The 20,116-nt window shown below is 65.6% G+C and overlaps 1 protein-coding gene across 5 annotated transcripts in view; it reads left to right on the plus strand.

Annotated features, from left to right (window-relative positions):
- The window catches only part of LRP1 (LDL receptor related protein 1), an 83,196-nt gene that overhangs the window by 51,601 nt on the left and 11,479 nt on the right, over positions 1 to 20,116 (plus strand). For 3 of the 5 annotated variants that reach the window (XR_012626794.1, XM_074854064.1, XM_074854067.1), the window contains 41 exons: positions 13 to 217; positions 374 to 538; positions 959 to 1,203; positions 1,478 to 1,609; positions 1,720 to 1,947; positions 2,108 to 2,282; positions 2,788 to 2,882; positions 3,086 to 3,235; positions 3,478 to 3,618; positions 3,822 to 3,950; positions 5,499 to 5,630; positions 5,881 to 6,015; positions 6,100 to 6,229; positions 6,742 to 6,868; positions 7,093 to 7,244; positions 7,403 to 7,527; positions 7,634 to 8,005; positions 9,228 to 9,417; positions 9,798 to 10,002; positions 10,223 to 10,415; positions 10,820 to 10,945; positions 11,048 to 11,176; positions 11,636 to 11,755; positions 12,391 to 12,504; positions 12,653 to 12,802; positions 13,081 to 13,215; positions 13,779 to 13,895; positions 14,127 to 14,255; positions 14,680 to 14,802; positions 15,159 to 15,299; positions 15,378 to 15,565; positions 15,811 to 15,994; positions 16,217 to 16,302; positions 16,651 to 16,770; positions 17,133 to 17,320; positions 17,580 to 17,785; positions 18,002 to 18,190; positions 18,415 to 18,563; positions 19,026 to 19,119; positions 19,546 to 19,662; positions 19,745 to 19,864. Coding sequence is in view for 4 of the 5 variants with exons in the window: in XM_074854064.1 (XP_074710165.1) it covers positions 13 to 217; positions 374 to 538; positions 959 to 1,203; positions 1,478 to 1,609; positions 1,720 to 1,947; positions 2,108 to 2,282; positions 2,788 to 2,882; positions 3,086 to 3,235; positions 3,478 to 3,618; positions 3,822 to 3,950; positions 5,499 to 5,630; positions 5,881 to 6,015; positions 6,100 to 6,229; positions 6,742 to 6,868; positions 7,093 to 7,244; positions 7,403 to 7,527; positions 7,634 to 8,005; positions 9,228 to 9,417; positions 9,798 to 10,002; positions 10,223 to 10,415; positions 10,820 to 10,945; positions 11,048 to 11,176; positions 11,636 to 11,755; positions 12,391 to 12,504; positions 12,653 to 12,802; positions 13,081 to 13,215; positions 13,779 to 13,895; positions 14,127 to 14,255; positions 14,680 to 14,802; positions 15,159 to 15,299; positions 15,378 to 15,565; positions 15,811 to 15,994; positions 16,217 to 16,302; positions 16,651 to 16,770; positions 17,133 to 17,320; positions 17,580 to 17,785; positions 18,002 to 18,190; positions 18,415 to 18,563; positions 19,026 to 19,119; positions 19,546 to 19,662; positions 19,745 to 19,864 (6,351 nt within the window). In the remaining variant the exon portion in view is untranslated. The remainder of the gene's footprint in view (positions 1 to 12; positions 218 to 373; positions 539 to 958; positions 1,204 to 1,477; positions 1,610 to 1,719; positions 1,948 to 2,107; positions 2,283 to 2,787; positions 2,883 to 3,085; positions 3,236 to 3,477; positions 3,619 to 3,821; positions 3,951 to 5,498; positions 5,631 to 5,880; positions 6,016 to 6,099; positions 6,230 to 6,741; positions 6,869 to 7,092; positions 7,245 to 7,402; positions 7,528 to 7,633; positions 8,006 to 9,227; positions 9,418 to 9,797; positions 10,003 to 10,222; positions 10,416 to 10,819; positions 10,946 to 11,047; positions 11,177 to 11,635; positions 11,756 to 12,390; positions 12,505 to 12,652; positions 12,803 to 13,080; positions 13,216 to 13,778; positions 13,896 to 14,126; positions 14,256 to 14,679; positions 14,803 to 15,158; positions 15,300 to 15,377; positions 15,566 to 15,810; positions 15,995 to 16,216; positions 16,303 to 16,650; positions 16,771 to 17,132; positions 17,321 to 17,579; positions 17,786 to 18,001; positions 18,191 to 18,414; positions 18,564 to 19,025; positions 19,120 to 19,545; positions 19,663 to 19,744; positions 19,865 to 20,116) is intronic. The other 2 variants (XM_074854066.1, XM_074854068.1) reach the window with 1 other exon arrangement.

Here is a 20,116-nt window from a genome sequence, read left to right on the forward strand (position 1 = left end):
TGCGCCCCGCAGCCCTGACCAGCTTCGAGGTGGTGATCCAGTACGGGCTGGCCACCCCCGAGGGACTGGCTGTGGACTGGATCGCTGGCAACATCTACTGGGTGGAGAGCAACCTGGACCAGATCGAGGTGGCCAAGCTGGACGGCACCATGCGCACCACGCTGCTGGCGGGGGACATCGAGCATCCCCGCGCCATCGCCCTGGACCCCCGCTACGGGTGAGGCAGGAGGGGGCCTCGGTCACTGGGACACGGCGGCACCCTTGGGATCGTCCGGGGGCTGGGCCACGGGCTTCTGTCCGGGCACGCTCCCCAGCGCTGGGAGACAGAGCTTGGGGTGCCCGTGCCGACCGTCCCTGCTCGCTGTCCCCACAGGATCCTCTTCTGGACTGATTGGGATGCCAGCCTGCCCCGCATCGAGGCCGCCTCCATGAGCGGCGCGGGCCGGCGCACCATCCACAAGGAGACGGGCTCGGGGGGGTGGCCCAACGGGCTCACCGTCGACTACCTGGAGAAGCGCATCCTCTGGATTGACGCCAGGTGGGACCGGGACACCCATCTCTGCCCTGCGCCATCTCCTCTGCACCCTGTCCTGCCCCTCTGCACCCCCGTCCCCTCTGCGCCCCATCCCTCCCCGTCCCCCCTCGCCCCCCCAGCTCTGGCACTTCCCCCTCACTCCTGCGCTGTTCTGCCCTTTGCTGGGCTGGGAGCGGAAGCCTTTGCTCTGTGGGGTCTGTCTGTCTGCAGCACATTCCAGCCTTTGCTCTCGCTGTTCTCTGAGGGGCTCTGATCCCTAGCGTAAATCAGGAGATGTCCTCCTCCACGGCGTTAAGCAGAGCAGAGGAGGCGGCTGCTGAGATTTGCGGTCGTTGCCGCTGGGTTCAAGACCCGACCTCTGCGAGTGCCTGGGAGCCCTCGCCCAGCACCTGCCTGCCCTCACCCCGCGTTTTGTGTGCACAGGTCAGACGCCATCTACTCAGCCCTGTACGACGGGACGGGGCACATCGAGGTGCTGCGGGGACACGAGTACCTGTCGCATCCCTTCGCCGTCACCCTGTACGGGGGCGAGGTCTACTGGACCGACTGGCGCACCAACACCCTGGCCAAGGCCAACAAGTGGACCGGGCACAACGTGACGGTGGTGCAGAGGACCAACACGCAGCCTTTCGACCTGCAGGTCTATCACCCCTCCCGGCAGCCCCTGGGTGAGGCTGGGGAGCGGAGGTGGCAGGACGGGGTGGGGGGAGCGGGGGGGTGGTGCCGGCGCTCGGTGTGCCCGGAGCATTGCGCGGGAGCTGCCCCCGTGCTGGGCCGGAGGCTCCGCCGTGGCCCCGGTCGCCCAGTGAGGACGTGTCTGGGGCGATGTGGCAGATGGGTCAGAGCTCCTGGATGGGGCAGGCCGGGTCTGGGTGGCTCTGGGGCCTCCTGGTTGGGTGCCCCCTGGAACAGGGACGTCGCTGAGCCTTATCCCCTTCGCAGCTCCTAACCCCTGTGAAGCCAACGGGGGCAAAGGGCCGTGCTCCCACCTCTGTCTCATCAACTACAACCGCACGTTGTCCTGTGCCTGTCCCCACCTCATGAAGCTGGACAAGGACAACACGACCTGCTACGGTAGGGATCTGCCCGGGCTGCCCCGGCGCAGGGGGACGAACGGTGCTTTGGAGCTGGTGCCGCAGACCAGGCTGGGGTCCCACAACTGCCCCTCTCATCCTCCTCCCCAGAGTTTAAGAAGTTCCTGCTGTACGCACGGCAGATGGAGATCCGGGGCGTGGACATCGACAACCCCTACTACAACTACATCATCTCCTTCACGGTGCCCGACATTGACAACGTCACGGTGGTGGACTATGACGCCCTGGAGCAGCGCATTTACTGGTCTGATGTCCGCACCCAGACCATCAAGAGAGCCTTCATCAACGGCACCGGCGTGGAGACCGTCGTCTCTGCGGGTGGGTGTGGGGGGAGCAGCACCCTGCACGGCTGCTCCCTCGGGTCCCACCAGCCTTCCCGAGGCTTCAGCTCCATGGGATTGGCCCTTCCTCTCCAGCTGAGCACCATCCCAGCCCCCTTCTCACAACTAACGAGTCTCCCTTCTCTGTTCCCTGCCAGACCTGCCCAATGCTCACGGCCTCTCGGTGGACTGGGTTTCCAGAAACCTCTTCTGGACCAGCTACGACGCCAACAAGAAGCAGATCAACGTGGCCCGGCTGGACGGCTCCTTCAAGAACGCGGTGATCCAGGGGCTGGACAAGCCTCACTGCCTGGTGGTTCACCCCCTCCGGGGGTAAGTCTCTGGCGGGACGCGGTGCCGGGGGCTCGGGGTCAGGCCAGGAACGTCGAAGGAGGAGAAGGGGCAGGCACACGTGTGTGTGCGCGTGACAGTGCACGTGTGCGGTGGAGGAGAGAACAGGTTGCGCTCCCGATGTGTCAGTGCGTGTAGGAGGTGCGCGAGAGGAGCCGGGGCCGCAGCTCGAGGGGGGGGGCGTCTGTCGGCGCACGCAAAGCAGCGTTTCCGTCCATCCGTGTGCGTGCTGGGGGGGGACGGGCTGCGGATCGCTGTGTGTCCACGGGCGTGTGCCAGTCGGAGTGTGCGCGGGGCTTTGCCGGGCAGGGGTGTGCAAACACCAACCCCCCCATCCCGGCGCCGGGGGCCAGGAGCCGTCGGGCTGCCCGGGGGGTGCAGCAAGAGGGGAGAGGGGCCGGGCGGGTGGCGGGGCTGGTGGGCTCGTGGGGGCCGTCTCCATGGGGCCGTCAGAGCCGCTGTGCTCAGCGTCCCCTCCCCGGCGCAGGAAGCTGTACTGGACAGATGGGGACAACATCAGTGTGGCCAACATGGACGGCAGCAACCGCACCCTCCTCTTCAGCAACCAGAAGGGCCCTGTCGGTACGGTACCACCCAGCCCTGCGGCACCTTTGCTGGCCCTGAGAGCCTCAAGGCCCCGCCCAGACAGCCCCAGCTCCCCGGGGCCTGGCAGCTGGTTGGCGCGGGGTCACCCTGCGCTCGCGCGCCCGTTCCCCGCCTCAGCCCGTCCGCTCCGCCAGTCCCCCCCCGCCTCCCCCGTGTGCCGCCTGACCCTCCCTTCCCAGGCCTGGCCATCGACTACCCGGAGAGCAAACTGTACTGGATCAGCTCCGGCAACGGCACCATCAACAGATGCGACCTGGACGGCAGCAACCTGGAGGTGATCGAGTCTGTGAAGGGTCAGCTGAGCAAGGCGACCGCCCTGGCCATCATGGGTGAGCGCTGGCAGGGGTGGGGCGGGTCCCCAGCCCTTTCCCTTTCTCCCAGCCCTGCCCAAGGGCTGACTGCTCGTGACCACATCTAGCAGCTGGGGAAGGGATACTTCTCCCCCAAAGGCTAAGCTCAGGCCCCTTTTTCCAGGCCACTGCGTGTAAATCTGTGCAGAGCCACTGCTCTTTGCTGCGGGGGTGGGAGGGGACGGGGAGAGCTGCTGCATGTCCCTGCCTTCTCCTCCCAGGCAACAAGCTGTGGTGGGCTGACCAGGCCTCCGAGAGGATGGGCACCTGCAACAAGAAGGACGGGACGGAGGTGACGGTGCTGCGCAACAGCACAACGCTGGTGATGCACATGAAGGTGTACGACGAGAGCATCCAGCAGGGTGAGTGGGTGGCCCTGGGCAGAGACCCCGCTCCACCGGGGTGGCCACAGCCTGGCCCACGGTGGCCGGGTGGCTGGCTGACCCTGTCCCTTCTTGCTGGCACAAGCTTGGCCCTCGCCCTTGCGTGGTGCCCCAGGCGCCCGCAGCCCCCACGGGGTGCCCCGGCCCCTGGCTGCCCCTCACGCCCCTTCTCTCCGCGGCAGCTGGAACCAACCCCTGCAGCCTGAATAATGGTGACTGCTCGCAGCTCTGCCTCCCCACTTCTGAGACCTCCCGGGCCTGCATGTGCACCGCGGGCTACAGCCTGAAGAGTGGGCAGCAGTCCTGCGAAGGTGAGCGTGTGCCTGGCCCCTCGCCTGCGCTGCCCCTCGGCGCAGAGACCCCCAGCCGCTGCCGCATGGTGCTGTGCAGCCGAGCGAGGCATGCGTGGGGCGGGGGGGGATGGTGACAGCTCGCTCCGGCCGCGTGCAGGCTCCTCCCTGCTGCCCTGCACCTCCCTGCACCCCACAGCGCTGCCGAGGGACGCTGGGGCGCTCGGGAGGGGCTCGAGCTGCAGTGAGACCCTCGCGTGGGCTGTCCCTGCGACAGGCTGCCCGGGCACCGAGGGCTCCGGGTTTGGTGGGAGAAGGGGGCAGGGCTGCGTGGTGGGAGCCCTGAGGAGAGGTGAAATCCTGCAGTCGCAGCGGGTTTGGGTCCTTGACTCGCCGCAGTCACTGGGAATGGGGCTGAGCAGCCGGCGCAGCGTTCGCTCTGCGGATCCCCAGCCCCTGTCTGGTTTGTCACCATCTCCCTCAGGAGGGACGAGCCCCCCCGCTCCCTGGTCACTGCCAGGGCCTCTCAAAGGCTGTTTTTGTGCAAAGTGTTCCTGGTGTTTTTGGAGGGGGCTGGCAGAGCTGCCGCACCATCTGGGTCAGGGCAGGGACTGAATAACAAGCGCTGCCCTGACCCAGATGCGGCGCGGAGCCTCTGCCAGCGCTTGGGGGTGGAGGCGGCTCTGGGAAGAGGCCTCGCTCGTGCCTCCCCTGTGCCCTGGTGTGGGTCAGGACCCCTCGAACAGGCTATGCCGGGGCTTGCATCCTCCAGGGAGGTTGGGGCAGGGCCCGCCGCAGCACAGCCCCTCGCCAAGCTGAGCAGGGAAGGGCTTTCCCCGGGTTCCTGACCCAGCCATCACAAACCTCATCCCTGCTTCAGTCTGTGCTTGTTTCAGAGCGGGTTGTTCCCTGCCCGCTTCCCCCAAGGTTTGCCATTCCTTCCCCTGCCCAGCGTGGCAGTGAAAGCCACCCCGTCCTGACCACAGAGGAGTTTTCTCCTCACGTTGGTGGTTAGTCCCCTCTCGCACGGGGACCCGAGTGAAGCAGGCGCATCCCTCCCTCCGCGAGAATCCACGGTGCTGCAAAGCTTTTGAAGCCTGTCACCCTCACGCTGCCCCTGTAGACACGTCACCCCCTGACCGCAGCACCGTGGGCAGGACCAGGCACTCGGTGTCCGGCAGAACTGCCGCCCCCCGCCGCCCCCCAGCTGCCTGCGGAGCTGCTGCTCACGCTGCCAGCCCACGTCTCGCATGCGTCAGCCTCGGAGTCTGCCGAGAGGTGGGCGTAGGGGCTGCCTGTGCGGGGATGCTTCGGGCAGCTGCACAGCCTGCTGGCAGGTCCAGCCAGAGCCGCTCAACCCTGCCCTGCCTGTCCCTGCACTCTCCTGGGCCGTCTGCCCGGGCGGGGACTCGAGGTGCTGCTGTCGTGGCAGGGTCGCGCCTCCCACCGGCCCTGCCAGGCTCGTGCTCCTCCACGGAGCTGCTGTCGCGGTTTTCCATGAGTCTGGCTGCCCGCTGAGGGACAGCGTGTGCTCTGTGGGATCTGACTGTCCCCGCATCTGTGTTGCAGGCGTTGGCTCCTTCCTCCTGTATTCGGTCCACGAGGGGATCCGCGGCATTCCCCTGGACCCCAACGACAAGTCAGACGCCCTCGTGCCCGTGTCGGGGACCTCCCTGGCCGTGGGGATCGACTTCCACGCAGGTGACACGGGCGCTGGCAGCAGGACAGCGGGGCTGGAGAGGCTGGGGAGGGGGAGTGCGGGGGGGACCATCCCCAGACCCTCTTTGGCCGTGTTCTGCCCCCAAACATCTCCCCTCGACAGCCCCGGGCGAGGACGAGTTTCGGGTCCCCACGCCGGGGCCTGGGGCGTGGCTCAGCCCGGGTCCGTGCCACCCTTGGGGCGACCCAGAGGCCATCCCTGACGCATGCTCTCCCGTCCGGCCCCTCTCAGAGAACGACACGATCTACTGGGTTGACATGGGCCTGAGCACCATCAGCCGGGCCAAGCGGGACCAGACGTGGCGGGAGGACGTGGTCACCAACGGCATCGGCCGCGTGGAGGGCATCGCTGTGGACTGGATCGCCGGTGAGTTGGGGCTGCGGAGCGGGGAGCAGCAGGTGGGCGGTGGGGGAGCGGGGCTCCTGCCGGTGCTCACCGTCCCCTCTGCAGGAAACATCTACTGGACGGACCAGGGCTTCGATGTCATCGAGGTGGCCAGGCTGAACGGGTCCTTCCGCTACGTGGTCATCTCGCAGGGGCTGGACAAGCCGCGGGCCATCACGGTCCACCCAGAGAAGGGGTGAGACCCCGCACAAAGCCGCCGGGGAGGGCCATCAGCTACGGGGTGGGCATGTCCTAGAGACCCCCGCAGCCTCCCAGCAGAGCCCTGTGGTCTGTGCGCGGTGAGGGACTCGCAGGTTTCCTGCGCCCCCAGGGACGGGCCCTGGTGTCCCACCCAGCCGGGTTTAACTGCCCAGTCGCTGATGGGCTGCGCGTCCCGGGAGTGCCCCGTCACTTTGAGGGTGCCAGCGCCTCGGGAAATCCGAGCGGAGTCGGAGGGAGGAGTGTCGTTGGGGCCCAGGGGGGATGGAGGACGGCCCCTGAGTGTCGGGGCTGCTCCCAGCTGCAGCGCGGCGCTCCGTGGGCTGTGGGAACGCGGCAGCAGGGGGCCGGCAGGTCCCCGGGGTCTGGACTGCGGCCCCGCTGTGGGGGGAGGAGGGGAAGACGTGTTTGTCCTCTCTCCAGCGGCTGAATGGCCCAAGATGCTGCTGCTGGCCAGCCCCGTGGTCATGGCCCTGCTGTCCCCTGCAGGTACCTGTTCTGGACGGAGTGGGGGCAGTACCCCCGCATCGAGCGGTCGCGCCTGGACGGGACTGAGCGGATGGTGCTGGTGAACGTCAGCATCAGTTGGCCCAATGGGATCTCGGTCGACTACGAGGTACAGCCGCTGCCTGGGGGACGGGGCTGCCCTGAGGCCTGGCAGGAGTGTGCCGGTCGCTCGGGGCTGCTGGGGGGTCTTGGGGTCGCAGCTGCCTGCCCCAGGGCCCTGGGGTCTCCTCTGCGGGGGGCGGGGCTATCCAGGGTGGGAGGTGCGGAGGGTGCCTGGCTGCCACCCCAGAGCGCGGCACCGTTGCTGACGGGAACCCTCTCTCGTCGCTGCAGGACGGGAAACTTTACTGGTGCGATGCCCGGACAGACAAGATTGAACGAATCGACTTGGAGACGGGCGAAAACAGAGAAGTTGTCCTGTCCAGCAACAACATGGACATGTTTTCAGTGTCGGTCTTCGAGGAGTACATTTACTGGAGCGATAGGTGCAGTGCTGAGGGTCCGGCAGTGCTGGGGGTGCCCTGGGCACCGGCTGTGGGGGAGCTGGGGGTGCCGTGGGGCAGGTGGCGGTGCTGGGTCCCGTGGCAGGGTGCTGCTGGGGTGGGCCCCGTGCGGGTCGCTCAGCGGCTCTGTCCTTCCTTAGGACTCACGCAAACGGCTCCATCAAAAGAGGCAACAAGGACAATGCCACCGAATCGGTGTCCCTGCGGACAGGGATCGGCGTGCAGCTCAAGGACATCAAAGTCTTCAACCGGGCCCGGCAGAAGGGTGCGTGCGGGCGCGGGGTGCCAGCCCCTCGTGCAGCGCTGCCGAGCGGGAGCATCCTCCTGCACAGAGCCTTCCCAGCCCCTTGAACAACCCCTTTCCTCGCCAGGCACCAACATCTGTGCCCAGAGCAACGGGGGCTGCCAGCAGCTCTGCCTGTTCCGGGGCAGCGGGCAGAGGACGTGCGCCTGCGCCCACGGCATGCTGGCCGAGGACGGCGTGAGCTGCCGGGACTACGACGGCTACCTGCTGTACTCGGAGCGCACCATCCTCAAGAGCATCCACCTCTCGGACGAGAACAACCTCAACGCGCCCATCAAGCCCTTTGAGGATGCGGAGCACATGAAGAATGTCATCGCCCTGGCCTTCGACTACCGCTACGGCTCCAAGGGCAGCAACCGCATATTCTACAGCGACATCCACTTCGGCAACATCCAGCAGATCAACGACGACGGCACGGGGCGCAAGACCATCGTGGAGAGTGAGTGTCGCGGGGCTCCCTGCGCGTGCATCTGCCCTCAGACCCCTCTTTTCCGTTCTGCCCCGCCACCTCTTCCTGAACTCCCTCATTCCTCGCCCGAGGGCTTTTTTTCCTTTTCTCAGTTAATGTTTTCTGGTCTTTTCGAGAGGCGTTTTGAGTGGCAGCTGTTAAGGGTTCAGCTGTGAGCTTTCTACCGGAGCCTCTGGAAGAGGCAGCAGCCTATGGTAGAGGACGCAAGTGTCAGGAGGAGTCTGCAGAGCTTGTGCTGGCAAGGAGGGTGTATCACAAGGCTGAGGCGTGCACGTGGGCACGCACTGCTCTAGAAACAAGGCACTGCAGCAAACTTGGGATCTGCTCTGTGTTTGCATTTGACTTCCAAGACAGACCCGTTGAGCCTGAGCAAACCTTGCCACGCCTGGCCCTGTCTTCACCTCCTGCCCGCGGTTTGCACTTGGTTGGTTTTATTGGCTCCTGCAGCAGTGGAAGGGACCACGTCTGTTGCTCCGTGTCACTAGGGAGCACCTCCAGCAAGGGCTGTAGATGTGCTTGCTAATGAGTGTATTTACATTTGGCGCTTGGGATAGCTGTTATCACTGAGATCAGGAGAGCAGGGCCCATCTCTCGTAGCTGGTTCATTAAACCTTCTGCTGATGGTTAACGAGGGAGGAAGGATGGGTGTACAGTACGAGCTCCTGACCCGGGAGCTGGAGGGAAGGTCTCCCTGGTCGGCCACAAGTCTTTGTCTTGTCACTCTGTGCCTCAGCTCCCCCCTGGCAGAGGGAGACCCCTCCCTTCCCAGTGCCGCTGCTGTAGGGTCGGGGACACCCGGAGCGCAGGGGAGACAATCAGAGCACCAGCTTGGAAGCCAAGTTCAAGTCCTCATTTCATCGTAGGTGACCATCACTCAGCCGTCCTGCAAGGACGTGCCGTTACCTGGCTGGTGGTGGAGATCTGCCCGCGAGGCCCCGGAAGGCTCCTGGGGTCTCAGCTGACCCTTTAGCACAGACCCAGCCCAGCCCCGCTGAGTCCCTCAGGCGCTGCCGTGTTGGCCCGGTGTTAGCATCCAGCCAGAGCCTCTGAGGGATTTTTTGGGGTGTAATTAAAAGCAATAACTTCAGGCTGCCAAAGTGGCCCTGTCCAGGTGTCACGGTCGGCACTGGCTGTGCAGAGCAGGCAGGAGCAGGGGCTGGGCATGACCCTTGCCTGTCCTCCCCCCCTGCAGACGTGGGCTCGGTGGAGGGGCTGGCGTACCACCGCGGCTGGGACACGCTGTACTGGACCAGCTACACCACCTCCACCATCACCCGCCACACCGTGGACCAGAGTCGTCTGGGGGCTTTTGAGAGGGAGACGGTGATCACCATGTCGGGGGACGATCACCCCCGGGCCTTCGTGCTGGACGAGTGCCAGAAGTGAGTGGCTGTCGGTGGCCCAGCTGGCCTGGCCAGGGGCCCGTGTCGTCCCAGGGCCAGCGTCCAGGCAGACACCCCTCCGCTGGGGAGAAAGCACTGAGTACTGGGGAGGAAGGGCCCTGTGCCCCCGCTCCCCACATGTCCAGCAGCACCCCGAAGCACAGAGAGAAACCCCGTCCCACCCCCTTCTCTGGCCAGCTGGTACCACGGGGTGCCACATCTGGCTGCAGTGGCCTCGTTCATCTGCCTCCCACCCCTTTTGGCTTGGGGACAGTGTCCCATCCATCCCAAAGTCCCTGGAAGCCCCACAGCAGCAGAGGGTGGGCTGAGCCAACACGTGCATGGGGCTGCAAAGGCATTGCGTGTCTGTCCCCTTCCAGCCTGATGTTCTGGACCAACTGGAATGAGCAGCACCCCAGCATCATGCGTGCCACCCTCTCCGGTGCCAACGTCCTCATCATCATTGACCAGGACATACGGACACCCAACGGGCTGGCCATTGACCACAAGGCCGAGAAGATCTACTTCTCTGACGCCACACTGGACAAAATTGAGCGCTGTGAATACGACGGCTCCCACCGCCACGTGAGTCCAGGCCTGGCCCCCGCAGCAGGGACGGGGGAGGACAGCAGAGGAACTGGGGCTGGCGCGTTGTCAGGGGAAGGCAGAGCAGTTCCTGGGGCGTGGGGGGGTCAGGCCCTCCCCAGGGGCAGACAGACAGGGACATGCTGCCTTTGGGGCAGTGCTGGGGGCTGCGCCCCACGGGCAGGCTCCCTCGTGCTCAGGGTTTGTTGATGTCTGGCAGGTGATCCTGAAATCGGAGCCCGTGCACCCCTTTGGCCTAGCCGTCTATGGCGATTACATCTTCTGGACAGACTGGGTGCGCAGGGCTGTGCAGCGAGCCAACAAGTACGTGGGCACCGACATGAAGCTTCTGCGCGTTGACATCCCACAGCAGCCCATGGGCATCATCGCCGTGGCCAACGACACCGACAGCTGTAAGGACGCTCCGCGCCCCCCCATCACCCCCTGCCCCACCACCGCGGGCCCCGGCTCCCCCGCCCCTGCCAGACAGCGCAGCTCTTCCACCCTGGGGAGTGGGGAACCCCTCCCACCATCCTTCCTGGCCTGTCACTGCCCCTTGGGCACCCTCGCACCAAGGCCCGTCCGTCTCCATAACCCTGCGAGGGCTGAAGAGAGAATTTGCCCCATTTCTGCCCTTCCCAGGGCATCCTCCTTGCAGGGTATGGGTAGACTGGATGTCCCCAGCCCCATGCGTCCCCCATAGCCCCGTCTGAAGAGCCGGGGGAGGAACCCCTACGTCTGCTCTCCCCAGCGGGGAGGACAAGGGCAGGGGAGCACTGAGCCTGTCCCTGGTGTGACCACCCTTCTCCCCCCCTAGGTGAGCTGTCGCTGTGCAGGGTGAACAACGGCGGCTGCCAGGATCTCTGCCTGCTCACACCCAAAGGACACGTCAACTGCTCCTGCCGCGGCGAGCGTGTCCTGCAGGAGGATTTCACCTGCAAAGGTGGTGGAGAGGGGTGGGAGCGGGAGCTGGTGGGGCTGGGACAGGGAGCAGGAGGGGCCGGTCTCAGCCTGGCAGAGCTGACGCTCCCCACGCCCTCCCCAGCCCTGAATTCCACCTGCAACGTGCACGATGAGTTCGAGTGCGGGAACGGCGACTGCATCGATTTCAGCCGGACCTGCGATGGCGTGGTCCACTGCAAGGACAAGTCAGACGAGAAGCAGTCCTACTGCAGTAAGGTTCCTCCTCTTGCTGCTTTGCTCATGCACCCCCTGCACCCCCCCGGCACATGCAGGCCCCCTGCTCGAGCCGCCAGCTCTGTCTGGCAAAGGCAGCCGGGACTCCTGGGAGTCTTCTCGAGTCCCTCAAGTGCCCACAGTCCCTCTTGCCCTCCCAGAGTTGGGCCCAGCCAGGCTTTAAGGGCTCCAGACCTTTTCCAGTCCTGGGGGGCAGGCTGGCGGGTGGGACACCTTGGGCCGACCCAGGGGGGGCTGCAGCACCCTCCCTCTAACACAACCCTCGCTCCTCAGCCAGTCTCTGCCGGGCGAAGGCGATGTCACCAGCACAGCACCAGGGAGCCTCTTCCTAATCCTGCCTGTGTGGCTCCTTCCCCTGGTGGCTGGTCCCGGAGGAGCTGAGTCGCCCGGGGGGGCCAGCCCTCCCCTCACACTCAGCTGCTCCTCTCCCTCGCAGGCAGCCGCAAGTGCAAGAAGGGCTACCTGCACTGCATGAACGGGCGCTGCATCGCCAGCCGCTACTGGTGCAACGGCGTGGACGACTGCGGGGACAACTCGGATGAAGTGCCATGTAACAGTAAGCTGGCTGGTTGGCTCCCGGCCAGCCCTTGCCAGGCCTCAGCAGCTGGCTGGGCCGGGGACAGAGGCTTTGGGAGGGAGTTACCTTCAGCTTGACAGGATCAGAGCAGAGCCAGGGCTGAACGGAGAGTCAAGGTCTAAATCCTATTTGTGCTGCTTGTGGCAGGTGACTTTGTAAAGCTCAGTCCCTGGCAGCTGGGAGGAGGAACTCCCGAGCACAGTCATGTAGCACCCAGAGCGTCCCCGGGCCAGTGGTTGGACACCCAGGAGGAACACGGGGCGATGGCGTGGCGCAGTGTCGCTGCTCTGCATGGCTCCCGTGCTCCTGAGGAAAGGGCACCCGAGCATCCCCAAGGGCAGCATCCCGTCTGCTCGGTTCAGAACCGGTGGGGAAGGTCAGGAGCTTCCCTGAGCCCGTCCAGGCCCGGCAGTGACAGGCCGGCTGGGAGAGGAGCCGTCGGGAAGCACCGGCTCTCGGCCAGGAGGGGACCGGGACCAGTGCTGGGAGCGCAAGTCGAGAGCTGTGCTGGGCAGCGGGGGTGTGCGTGCACATCTGCCACGCCAGCGGGGCCATGGGGCGGCTGTACACGCTGGGTGCCCAGCCCAGACTCACCCGCAGCTTCCCCCTTGCAGAAACCAGCTGCGCTGCCACCGAGTTCCGCTGCCGCGATGGGAGCTGCATCGGGAATTCGAGCCGCTGTAACCAGTTCATCGACTGCGAGGATGCTTCGGATGAAATGAACTGCAGTGAGTGTCCCCCTGCCCCCCCTGCTCTGGGGCAGCATCATCTTGGTGCTTGGGGAGGGAAGGGCTGTCGGCAGCGGGGCGAGGGCTGGTGCTGCGCAGCGGGAGCTGCAGCACCCGTCAGCCGGGGTCCTGCCGTGGTTCCTTGCAGCCGCCACCGACTGCAGCAGCTATTTCAAGCTGGGGGTGAAGGGAACCACGTTCCAGAAGTGCGAACACACCTCCCTGTGCTATGCCCCGAGCTGGGTGTGCGACGGGGCGAACGACTGCGGAGACTACTCAGACGAGAGGAACTGCCCGGGTGAGAGCAGGGGAGGGAGGGGTGCTCGGGCCTGGGGGGAGCAGGGGCGTCGCGCCAGCGACTGGCCGGGCGCTGCCCTCTGGGCTCCGTTTGGGTGGTGGCCGGGACCATCGTCCTTGGCCCGCGCAGCTCCTGCCCCGAGCGGCTGCGGGGCGCTGGTAGCGCGGGATCCCCGAGGGCTTCTGGTGAGGAGCCCGTCAGCCAGGGAGTGTGGGGTAGCAGGAGGAGGCAGGACGCGCCCGCGCCTCCACCCTCACTGGCGTTTCTTCACAAACCAGGCGGGAGAAAGCCCAAGTGTCCAGCCAATTACTTCGCCTGCCCGAGCGGGAGGTGCATCCCCATGACTTGGACCTGCGACAAAGAGGACGACTGCGAGAACGGGGAAGACGAGACTCACTGCAGTGAGCGGCAGGGTGGGGAGAGCCAGGGACTCGGGGGCGACAGCACTGGGTGGCAAGCATGCTGGAGGGGAGGCGGGACCCTCCTCTCTCTGACATCCCTTTGCCGAGGACCAGATGCCAGATCCTTCCCCCTCTGTGGTTTTACTCCACAAGTTTTGGCTTTTTGACGGTGGCTGATGCAAATGTCCCTGTGCGTTTGTTTGCTCAGCACATGCACCAGTGTCCGCGGTCATTTTAACGGTGGCCAGTTGTGGCTCACTTGAGTTATTTTTTTAGTTCCAATCTCCCTGAACAAACCCCAAACAGTGCTCAGGAACTGGGGAACCTCCCAGCTCCAGAGTGGGAAATCCCACAGCAGTTCTACAGCTGCAGTGCCTGTCACCGTGGTGTGTGGCACTGCTGGGTCTGGGCGAGCAGTAGCCCCAGCACCACCCTGGGCTGCAGCCCCGGAGCCCGGCTGGCCCAGCCTGGCTGCCTCTGCTGCTGTGTCCTTCGGGCCGCATCGCCCTCGCTCTGACCCCCCCTCCCCTCCCCTCCCCTCCCCTCCCCTCCCCTCTCCTCTCCTCCTCTCCCAGACAAGTTCTGCTACCCCGTGCAGTTCGAGTGTAACAACCACCGCTGCATCTCCAAGCTCTGGGTGTGTGACGGGGCAGACGACTGTGGGGATGGCTCTGATGAGGACAGCCGCTGCCGTGAGTGCTCCAGCTCCTGCCCTCATCCCTGCCCGTGCTGCTGCTCCAACCCTATGTGTTCCTGCTCTGCCCATCCCTTCTCCCACCTCTCCCTTGCTCTGCCCTGGTCCTCACTGCTCTCCTGGGTTCCGTATCCTGGGGCCCCCCTGAGACGTGGGGGTGTGTAGCCCAAGAGTGCCGGTTCCCCAGTGCGGGGGGTGACCGGCCTCCTCTCTGCCGTCCCCTCCCCAGGACTGACCACCTGCAGCACAGGATCCTTCCAGTGCCCGGGCACCTACGTCTGTGTGCCGGAGCGCTGGCTCTGTGACGGGGACAAGGACTGTGCAGATGGAGCTGATGAGACTCTTGCTGCCGGCTGCTGTGAGTCCGCAGGGGGGTGTGAGGCGGGGCCAGGGGCTGGAGAGGAGCGGGGTGAAGTGCTGGGGGGGTCACCCACGCCCTGGGGTCCCTGTCAGTAGCAGACAGGATCCCTCATCCTGGCCAGGCTTGCAGGAGGAAATAGGGGGTCTGTGGTCACAGCAGACCTGGCCATGGGGACGTTTGGGTGCCTTTCCCTGACTGGGGGGAGAGGAGAAGCATCGTCCCGTGGAGCCACAGCCAGAGGCACCGCCTTGCCCGGGCACTGGTCACAGCCACAGGACGAGGCGCAGGCTCACGCTCAGGCTGGGGGCGAAGGCGTGGGCTGTGCCTCAGCTCTTGTCCCCAGCGCTCCAAGACGAAGGGCTCGGGGGCAGGCAGGAGGGCACGGGGGCTGGTGGGAGCTGACAGCGATGCCTCATTGCAGTGTACAACAACACCTGCGACGAGCGGGAGTTCATGTGTGGGAACCGCCAGTGCATTCCCAAGCACTTCGTCTGCGACCATGATGACGACTGCGGCGACGGCTCGGACGAGTCCCCGGAGTGTGGTGGGTGTCTGGGGACCGGGGACAGCGAGGGCCACATCTCCTGCAGCACTGGCCCTGGCAGCCGTGTGGGCTCTCCTGGGCTTTGCGGCGGGACCCTGGAAGGATCTTAATTGTCTGGAAGGGGTTTGTCGTGAGGGCAGGGTGAGGGGGAAGCAGGAGCAGGAGGGGTTTGGTGCCAGAGAGCCACAGCAGAGCGTCTGCCCTGGCGCAGAGCAGTTCTGGGGAGACCCAAAACCACCCGTCTGCCACCTGCTTGGCCGCTGGGGTGCAGCCCCGCCTGAGTTGGGCTGCAGGGAGTTTGGGCACCCACCGGCTAGGGAGGGTGGGCCGCCGCCTGACCCCCCGCCCTCATGCAGAGTACCCCACCTGCGGCCCCCACGAGTTCCGCTGCGCCAACGGCCGCTGCCTCAGCAATAGGCAGTGGGAGTGCGACGGCGAGTTCGACTGCCACGACCACTCGGATGAGGCGCCCAAGAACCCACGCTGCAGCAGCCCAGGTACCTGTGGGGGCCGCGGGGGGAGCGGGGCCGCCCGGCTGCCTCATGCTGACCGCTGCCGCCTCCGCCCCGCCGCAGAGAACAAGTGCAACGACTCCTTCTTCCTCTGCAAGAACGGGAAGTGCATCCCGGAGGCCCTGCTCTGCGACAACAACAACGACTGCACGGACGGCTCGGACGAGCTCAACTGCTTCATCAACGAGTGTCTCAACAAGAAGCTGAGCGGCTGCTCCCAGGAGTGCGAGGACCTCAAGATCGGGTACAAGGTAGGGGCTGGCGGGCTGGAGGGTCAGCTGGAGGGACGGTCTCCCGCTGCCTTCCTCCCCGCAGGCACTCTGCGCGCGGGGGCTGCTCTGTCCTCACCCACGGGCACCTCTGGCCCGCACTCGCCTGTGCCGCTCTTGGTCTGCGAGCTGTCTGTGCCCGAGCCCGCGTGCCCCGTGGCGATGCCTGTCACCTCCCAGCCTGCCGGCCCTGGCTGCGTCTCACAGCTCCCGCTTGCCTCCTGCAGTGCAGATGTCGTCCTGGGTTCCGGCTGAAGGACGACGGGAAGACATGCATCGACATCGACGAGTGCTCCACCACCTACCCCTGCAGCCAGAAGTGCATCAACACTCTGGGGAGCTACAAGTGCCTCTGCATAGAGGGCTACAAGCTCAAACCTGACAACCCCACCAGCTGCAAAGCCGTCACAGGTGAGAGCCAGGGGGGGCTCAGAGGCAGGGATGCTCTTCCAGCGACCGTGTGATGCTGCCGGCATTGGAGTGGATCACGGTGCCCCGCAGGGCAGCAGAGCTGCTCCTGACTCACGCGGGAGAGCCGGGGAGCAGCGGGGCAGGGAGGGCGGCAGGTCCGCAGGGGATTTGCTCACGTCCCAGCGGCGCTTCCCTGACATGTCTCGTGGTTTTCCTCTGCAGATGAAGAGCCCTTCCTCATCTTTGCCAACCGGTACTACCTGAGGAAGCTCAACCTGGATGGCTCCAACTACACGCTGCTCAAGCAGGTGCGGGGGGAGCTGGGAGCAGGAGGAGGCACCGGCCCCACGCGGCCGGGGTTGGGGGTTGGAGAGGGGCCCTGCGGGGCACGAGAGCGGCCAGCCTGGGAGCCCGGGCTCGTGGCTTCCCGGGCGGACAGTAGATCCTGTACAAACAGCTCTCACGAGGAGTGTACAGGGGCTCCCGTGTAAACAGTAGCTCTTGCGTAGCAACCGCTGCATGACACTTGTCTGTAGGTGCTTTCAGCTTCTCTGCTGCAGAGACAGGAGTTGGAGCGGGGTCTCACTGGTCTTTGTAAAGCCCCCATGACCCTGTGCTGAGGTGAGGCTGTTCCGACGCTTCTCCCTTCCCCCCAGGGGCTGAACAACGCGGTGGCTCTGGATTTTGACTATCGGGAGCAGATGATCTACTGGACAGATGTCACCACGCAGGGCAGCATGATCCGCCGCATGCACATCAACGGGAGCAATGTGCAGGTGGGGGATGGAGGCAGCCCCTGGGCCCCCCGGTCCTCACCCACCCCCTGCAGGGAGGCTGCCAGGGGGCCCCGGCTGGCAGCAGGGCCGCCCGGGAGGAGGGCACAAGCTCTGGTGCGGGATCAGCAATGGGCTCAGGTTGCACTGGGGATGTTCTGCAGCACCGTTGCGGTCAGAGGTGGCTCTGCGCTGCCCCGGAGCCGTGGGCAGGGAGGGTTGGGGGAAGGGAGCGAGGAAGAGGAGCTGGGCAGGACCGTCCGCAGGAGTGATGTCCCGGGGAAGGGGAATGTCGTCATCCCCGAGGGACCAGGGCGGGGTCTGGTTCTCCCTGTGAAGCCCCAACATCTCTTTTCTCCCAACAGGTTCTTCACCGCACTGGCCTCAGCAACCCCGACGGGCTGGCTGTGGACTGGGTGGGAGGCAACCTGTACTGGTGTGACAAAGGTCGGGACACCATCGAAGTGTCGAAGCTCAACGGCGCCTACCGCACCGTGCTGGTGAACTCGGGCCTGCGCGAGCCCCGGGCGCTGGTGGTGGACGTGCAGAATGGGTGAGAGCCTCAGGGTCCTGGTCCTTCTCCTCTACGCAGGGAGGGGGCTGGTGGTCCCTCTGCCATCTTGCCATAGTCCTGGAGGCTGGGAGGTGGGACGAGGCTTCTCCCCCTCCCCTCCGGGACACCTGGCTGCTTCTCCCTGCCCTGCACCCATGTGCCCAAGCGCCTCGGTATAGCCACGCGACGGGCAGAGTGCGGCCACTGCTGTGGCTTGGGCTGGACTCAGCCTCCCTCTGCTCTTCTGTTTCATCCCCAGTTACCTCTACTGGACGGACTGGGGGGACCACTCCCTGATCGGGAAGATCGGCATGGATGGCACCAACCGCAGCGTCATCGTTGACACCAAGATAACTTGGCCCAACGGTCTCACCCTCGACTACATCAACAGCCGGATCTACTGGGCTGATGCGCGTGAGGACTACATCGAGTTTGCCAGCCTGGACGGCTCCAACCGGCACACAGGTGAGAGCGCTGGGGCTGCCGGGGTGCTGCCAGGCCCTTGTGGGGTGTGGGAGCAGGAGCCAGGGCCGCTGGATATGGCCCCCAGCCCCGATGGCTCCTCGGTGCCTCTGGCCAGGGGAAGAGGTTTGTTCCCTGGCTGAGCTGTCCCTGGAGAAGGGCTGCGCTGGGGGGTGGCGTGGGGCAGTCCGTGGCTGAGCCGCCCGCTCCCCCTCACAGTGCTGAGCCAGGACATCCCGCACATCTTCGCGCTCACCCTCTTCGAGGATTTCATTTACTGGACCGACTGGGAGACCAAGTCCATCAACCGGGCCCACAAGACTACAGGAGCCAACAAGACGCTGCTGATCAGCACGCTGCACCGGCCCATGGACATCCACATCTACCACCCCTACCGCCAGCCTGATGGTGAGCCGCGGGGCGCCGAGGGCTGGGCTGGCCCGGGGGCTGCTGGGCTGGCCCGGGGGCTGCGGAGTGGCCCTGGGTGGGAGGTCGGGGCTGAGTACCAGGTCGGGCAGGGGGGGCAGGAGGGGGGTGTGCGGTGAGAAGGGTCTCGCAGCTGGGGGTTCATGTGCCACCCTGAGGATCCCCTGCCTCGGTCTGACTCGCGGTTGTTTCCCTGCTCTCCCCAGTTCCCAACCATCCCTGCAAAACCAACAACGCCGGTTGCAGCAACCTGTGCCTCCTCTCGCCGGGCGGGGGGCACAAGTGTGCTTGTCCCACCAACTTTTACTTGGGCAGTGATGGCAAAACCTGCGTCTCCAACTGCACGGCCAGCCAGGTAACAGCCTGCCTGCCCCTGCCTGCCCCTGCCTGCCCCTGCCTGCGTGGACATGCCTGTGCCCATCTGCGTGTCCCTCCTGCTGTGGTTTCACCAGGGCTCAGCTCCTCTGCTCGGCTGGTGCCCGCTGTGCAGCTGGGTGCTGGGTGCAGGGTGCAGGCATGCGCACACCTTCCCTGGGCACAGGCAGCACCTCCCAGCACGTACAGACTGCCATCGTTTGAGGGTGCCCCGGGGAGCCAGAGACCCTCTGGCTCTGCAATGGCCTTCTGCCTGCCCCCCTCCCTCCCTCCAACCCCAGGGGCTGGGTGGGGTGGGCTCAGGGTCAGGACATGGGGATCCCTGGAAAGGGCCAGCTCGGAGATGGGTGCCCTTGGCAGAGTCCTCTGGGGACGAAGCCTTCCGGGGTCCTCCCTCCCCATTCTGAGCTACCCTCCTCACAAGCTCGTCTCTCTGTCGCAGTTTGTCTGCAAGAATGACAAGTGCATCCCTTTCTGGTGGAAATGCGACACCGAGGACGACTGCGGGGACCGTTCGGACGAGCCGGAGGACTGCCGTGAGTGCCGAGCAGGGCTGACTGCAGCCCGCGGTGTGCCAGCGCCCGGCCCCGCTGCCCAGCTCTCGCCAGTCCCAGTCTCTCTGCCTGCCCCAGCCTGGCGCTGCTTGTGCCGCTGGTCCCCGGAGCCCTGCTGCTGCCCCGGCTTTGGGACAGCACCGCCCGCTCCCCGCTCTGCTGCCCTTGAACGGGGCTCAGAGATCAGGGGGACAACTCGCTGTCCCTGCGCGGGGTGTTGCCCTGTGGAGGACGAGAGCCGGCGGCTGCTCTGGGAGCGGAGCTGCCTCCTCTCTGCGCCGCAGCCCAGGGCTGGGGCCGGTTGCCCCGTCCCTGCTGAGGACTCCGGAGGGGAAAGCGGGAAGTGAGGGTTTGCCCTGAAAATGTTCCCCAGAGCAAACGTCTCACCCCATCTTACTCGCCCCACAGCTGAGTTCAAGTGCAGGCCAGGGCAGTTCCAGTGCTCCACTGGGATCTGCACCAACCCAGCCTTCATCTGTGATGGAGACAACGACTGTCAGGACAACTCGGACGAAGCCAACTGTGGTAGGTGCCTCACCCTGCGACCCTCTGCCCGCTGCAGGGCTGCAGCTTGTGTCAGCCTGTGACCGTGCCGTCCCCTCCCCAGATATCCACGTCTGTCTGCCCAGCCAGTTCAAATGCACCAACACCAACCGCTGCATCCCCGGCATTTTCCGCTGCAACGGTCAGGACAACTGCGGGGATGGCGAGGATGAGAAGGACTGCCGTAAGCGGGGAGCGCTCAGCGTTGGGGATGGGCAGCACACACAGTGGGGCTGCGGGGTGCGGTGCTGCAGCGGATCCGTGTCCTTGGGTATCGGCTTCTCCGCAGGCTGGCTCCTGCCCCTGGGCATGGGGCCTCCTCTGCGCAGAGCCTCTGTCCCCATCACCTCGCTGCCCTGCAGATGCTTCTGTTTCCTAGTGGAAACAAAATCCTTAAATCCCTCGGCGTGGCAGGTTCAATATTTGCCCTGGGTTT

The sequence above is a fragment of the Strix uralensis genome, chromosome 33 (genome assembly GCF_047716275.1).
Source record: "Strix uralensis isolate ZFMK-TIS-50842 chromosome 33, bStrUra1, whole genome shotgun sequence".
Taxonomy (NCBI): domain Eukaryota; kingdom Metazoa; phylum Chordata; class Aves; order Strigiformes; family Strigidae; genus Strix; species Strix uralensis.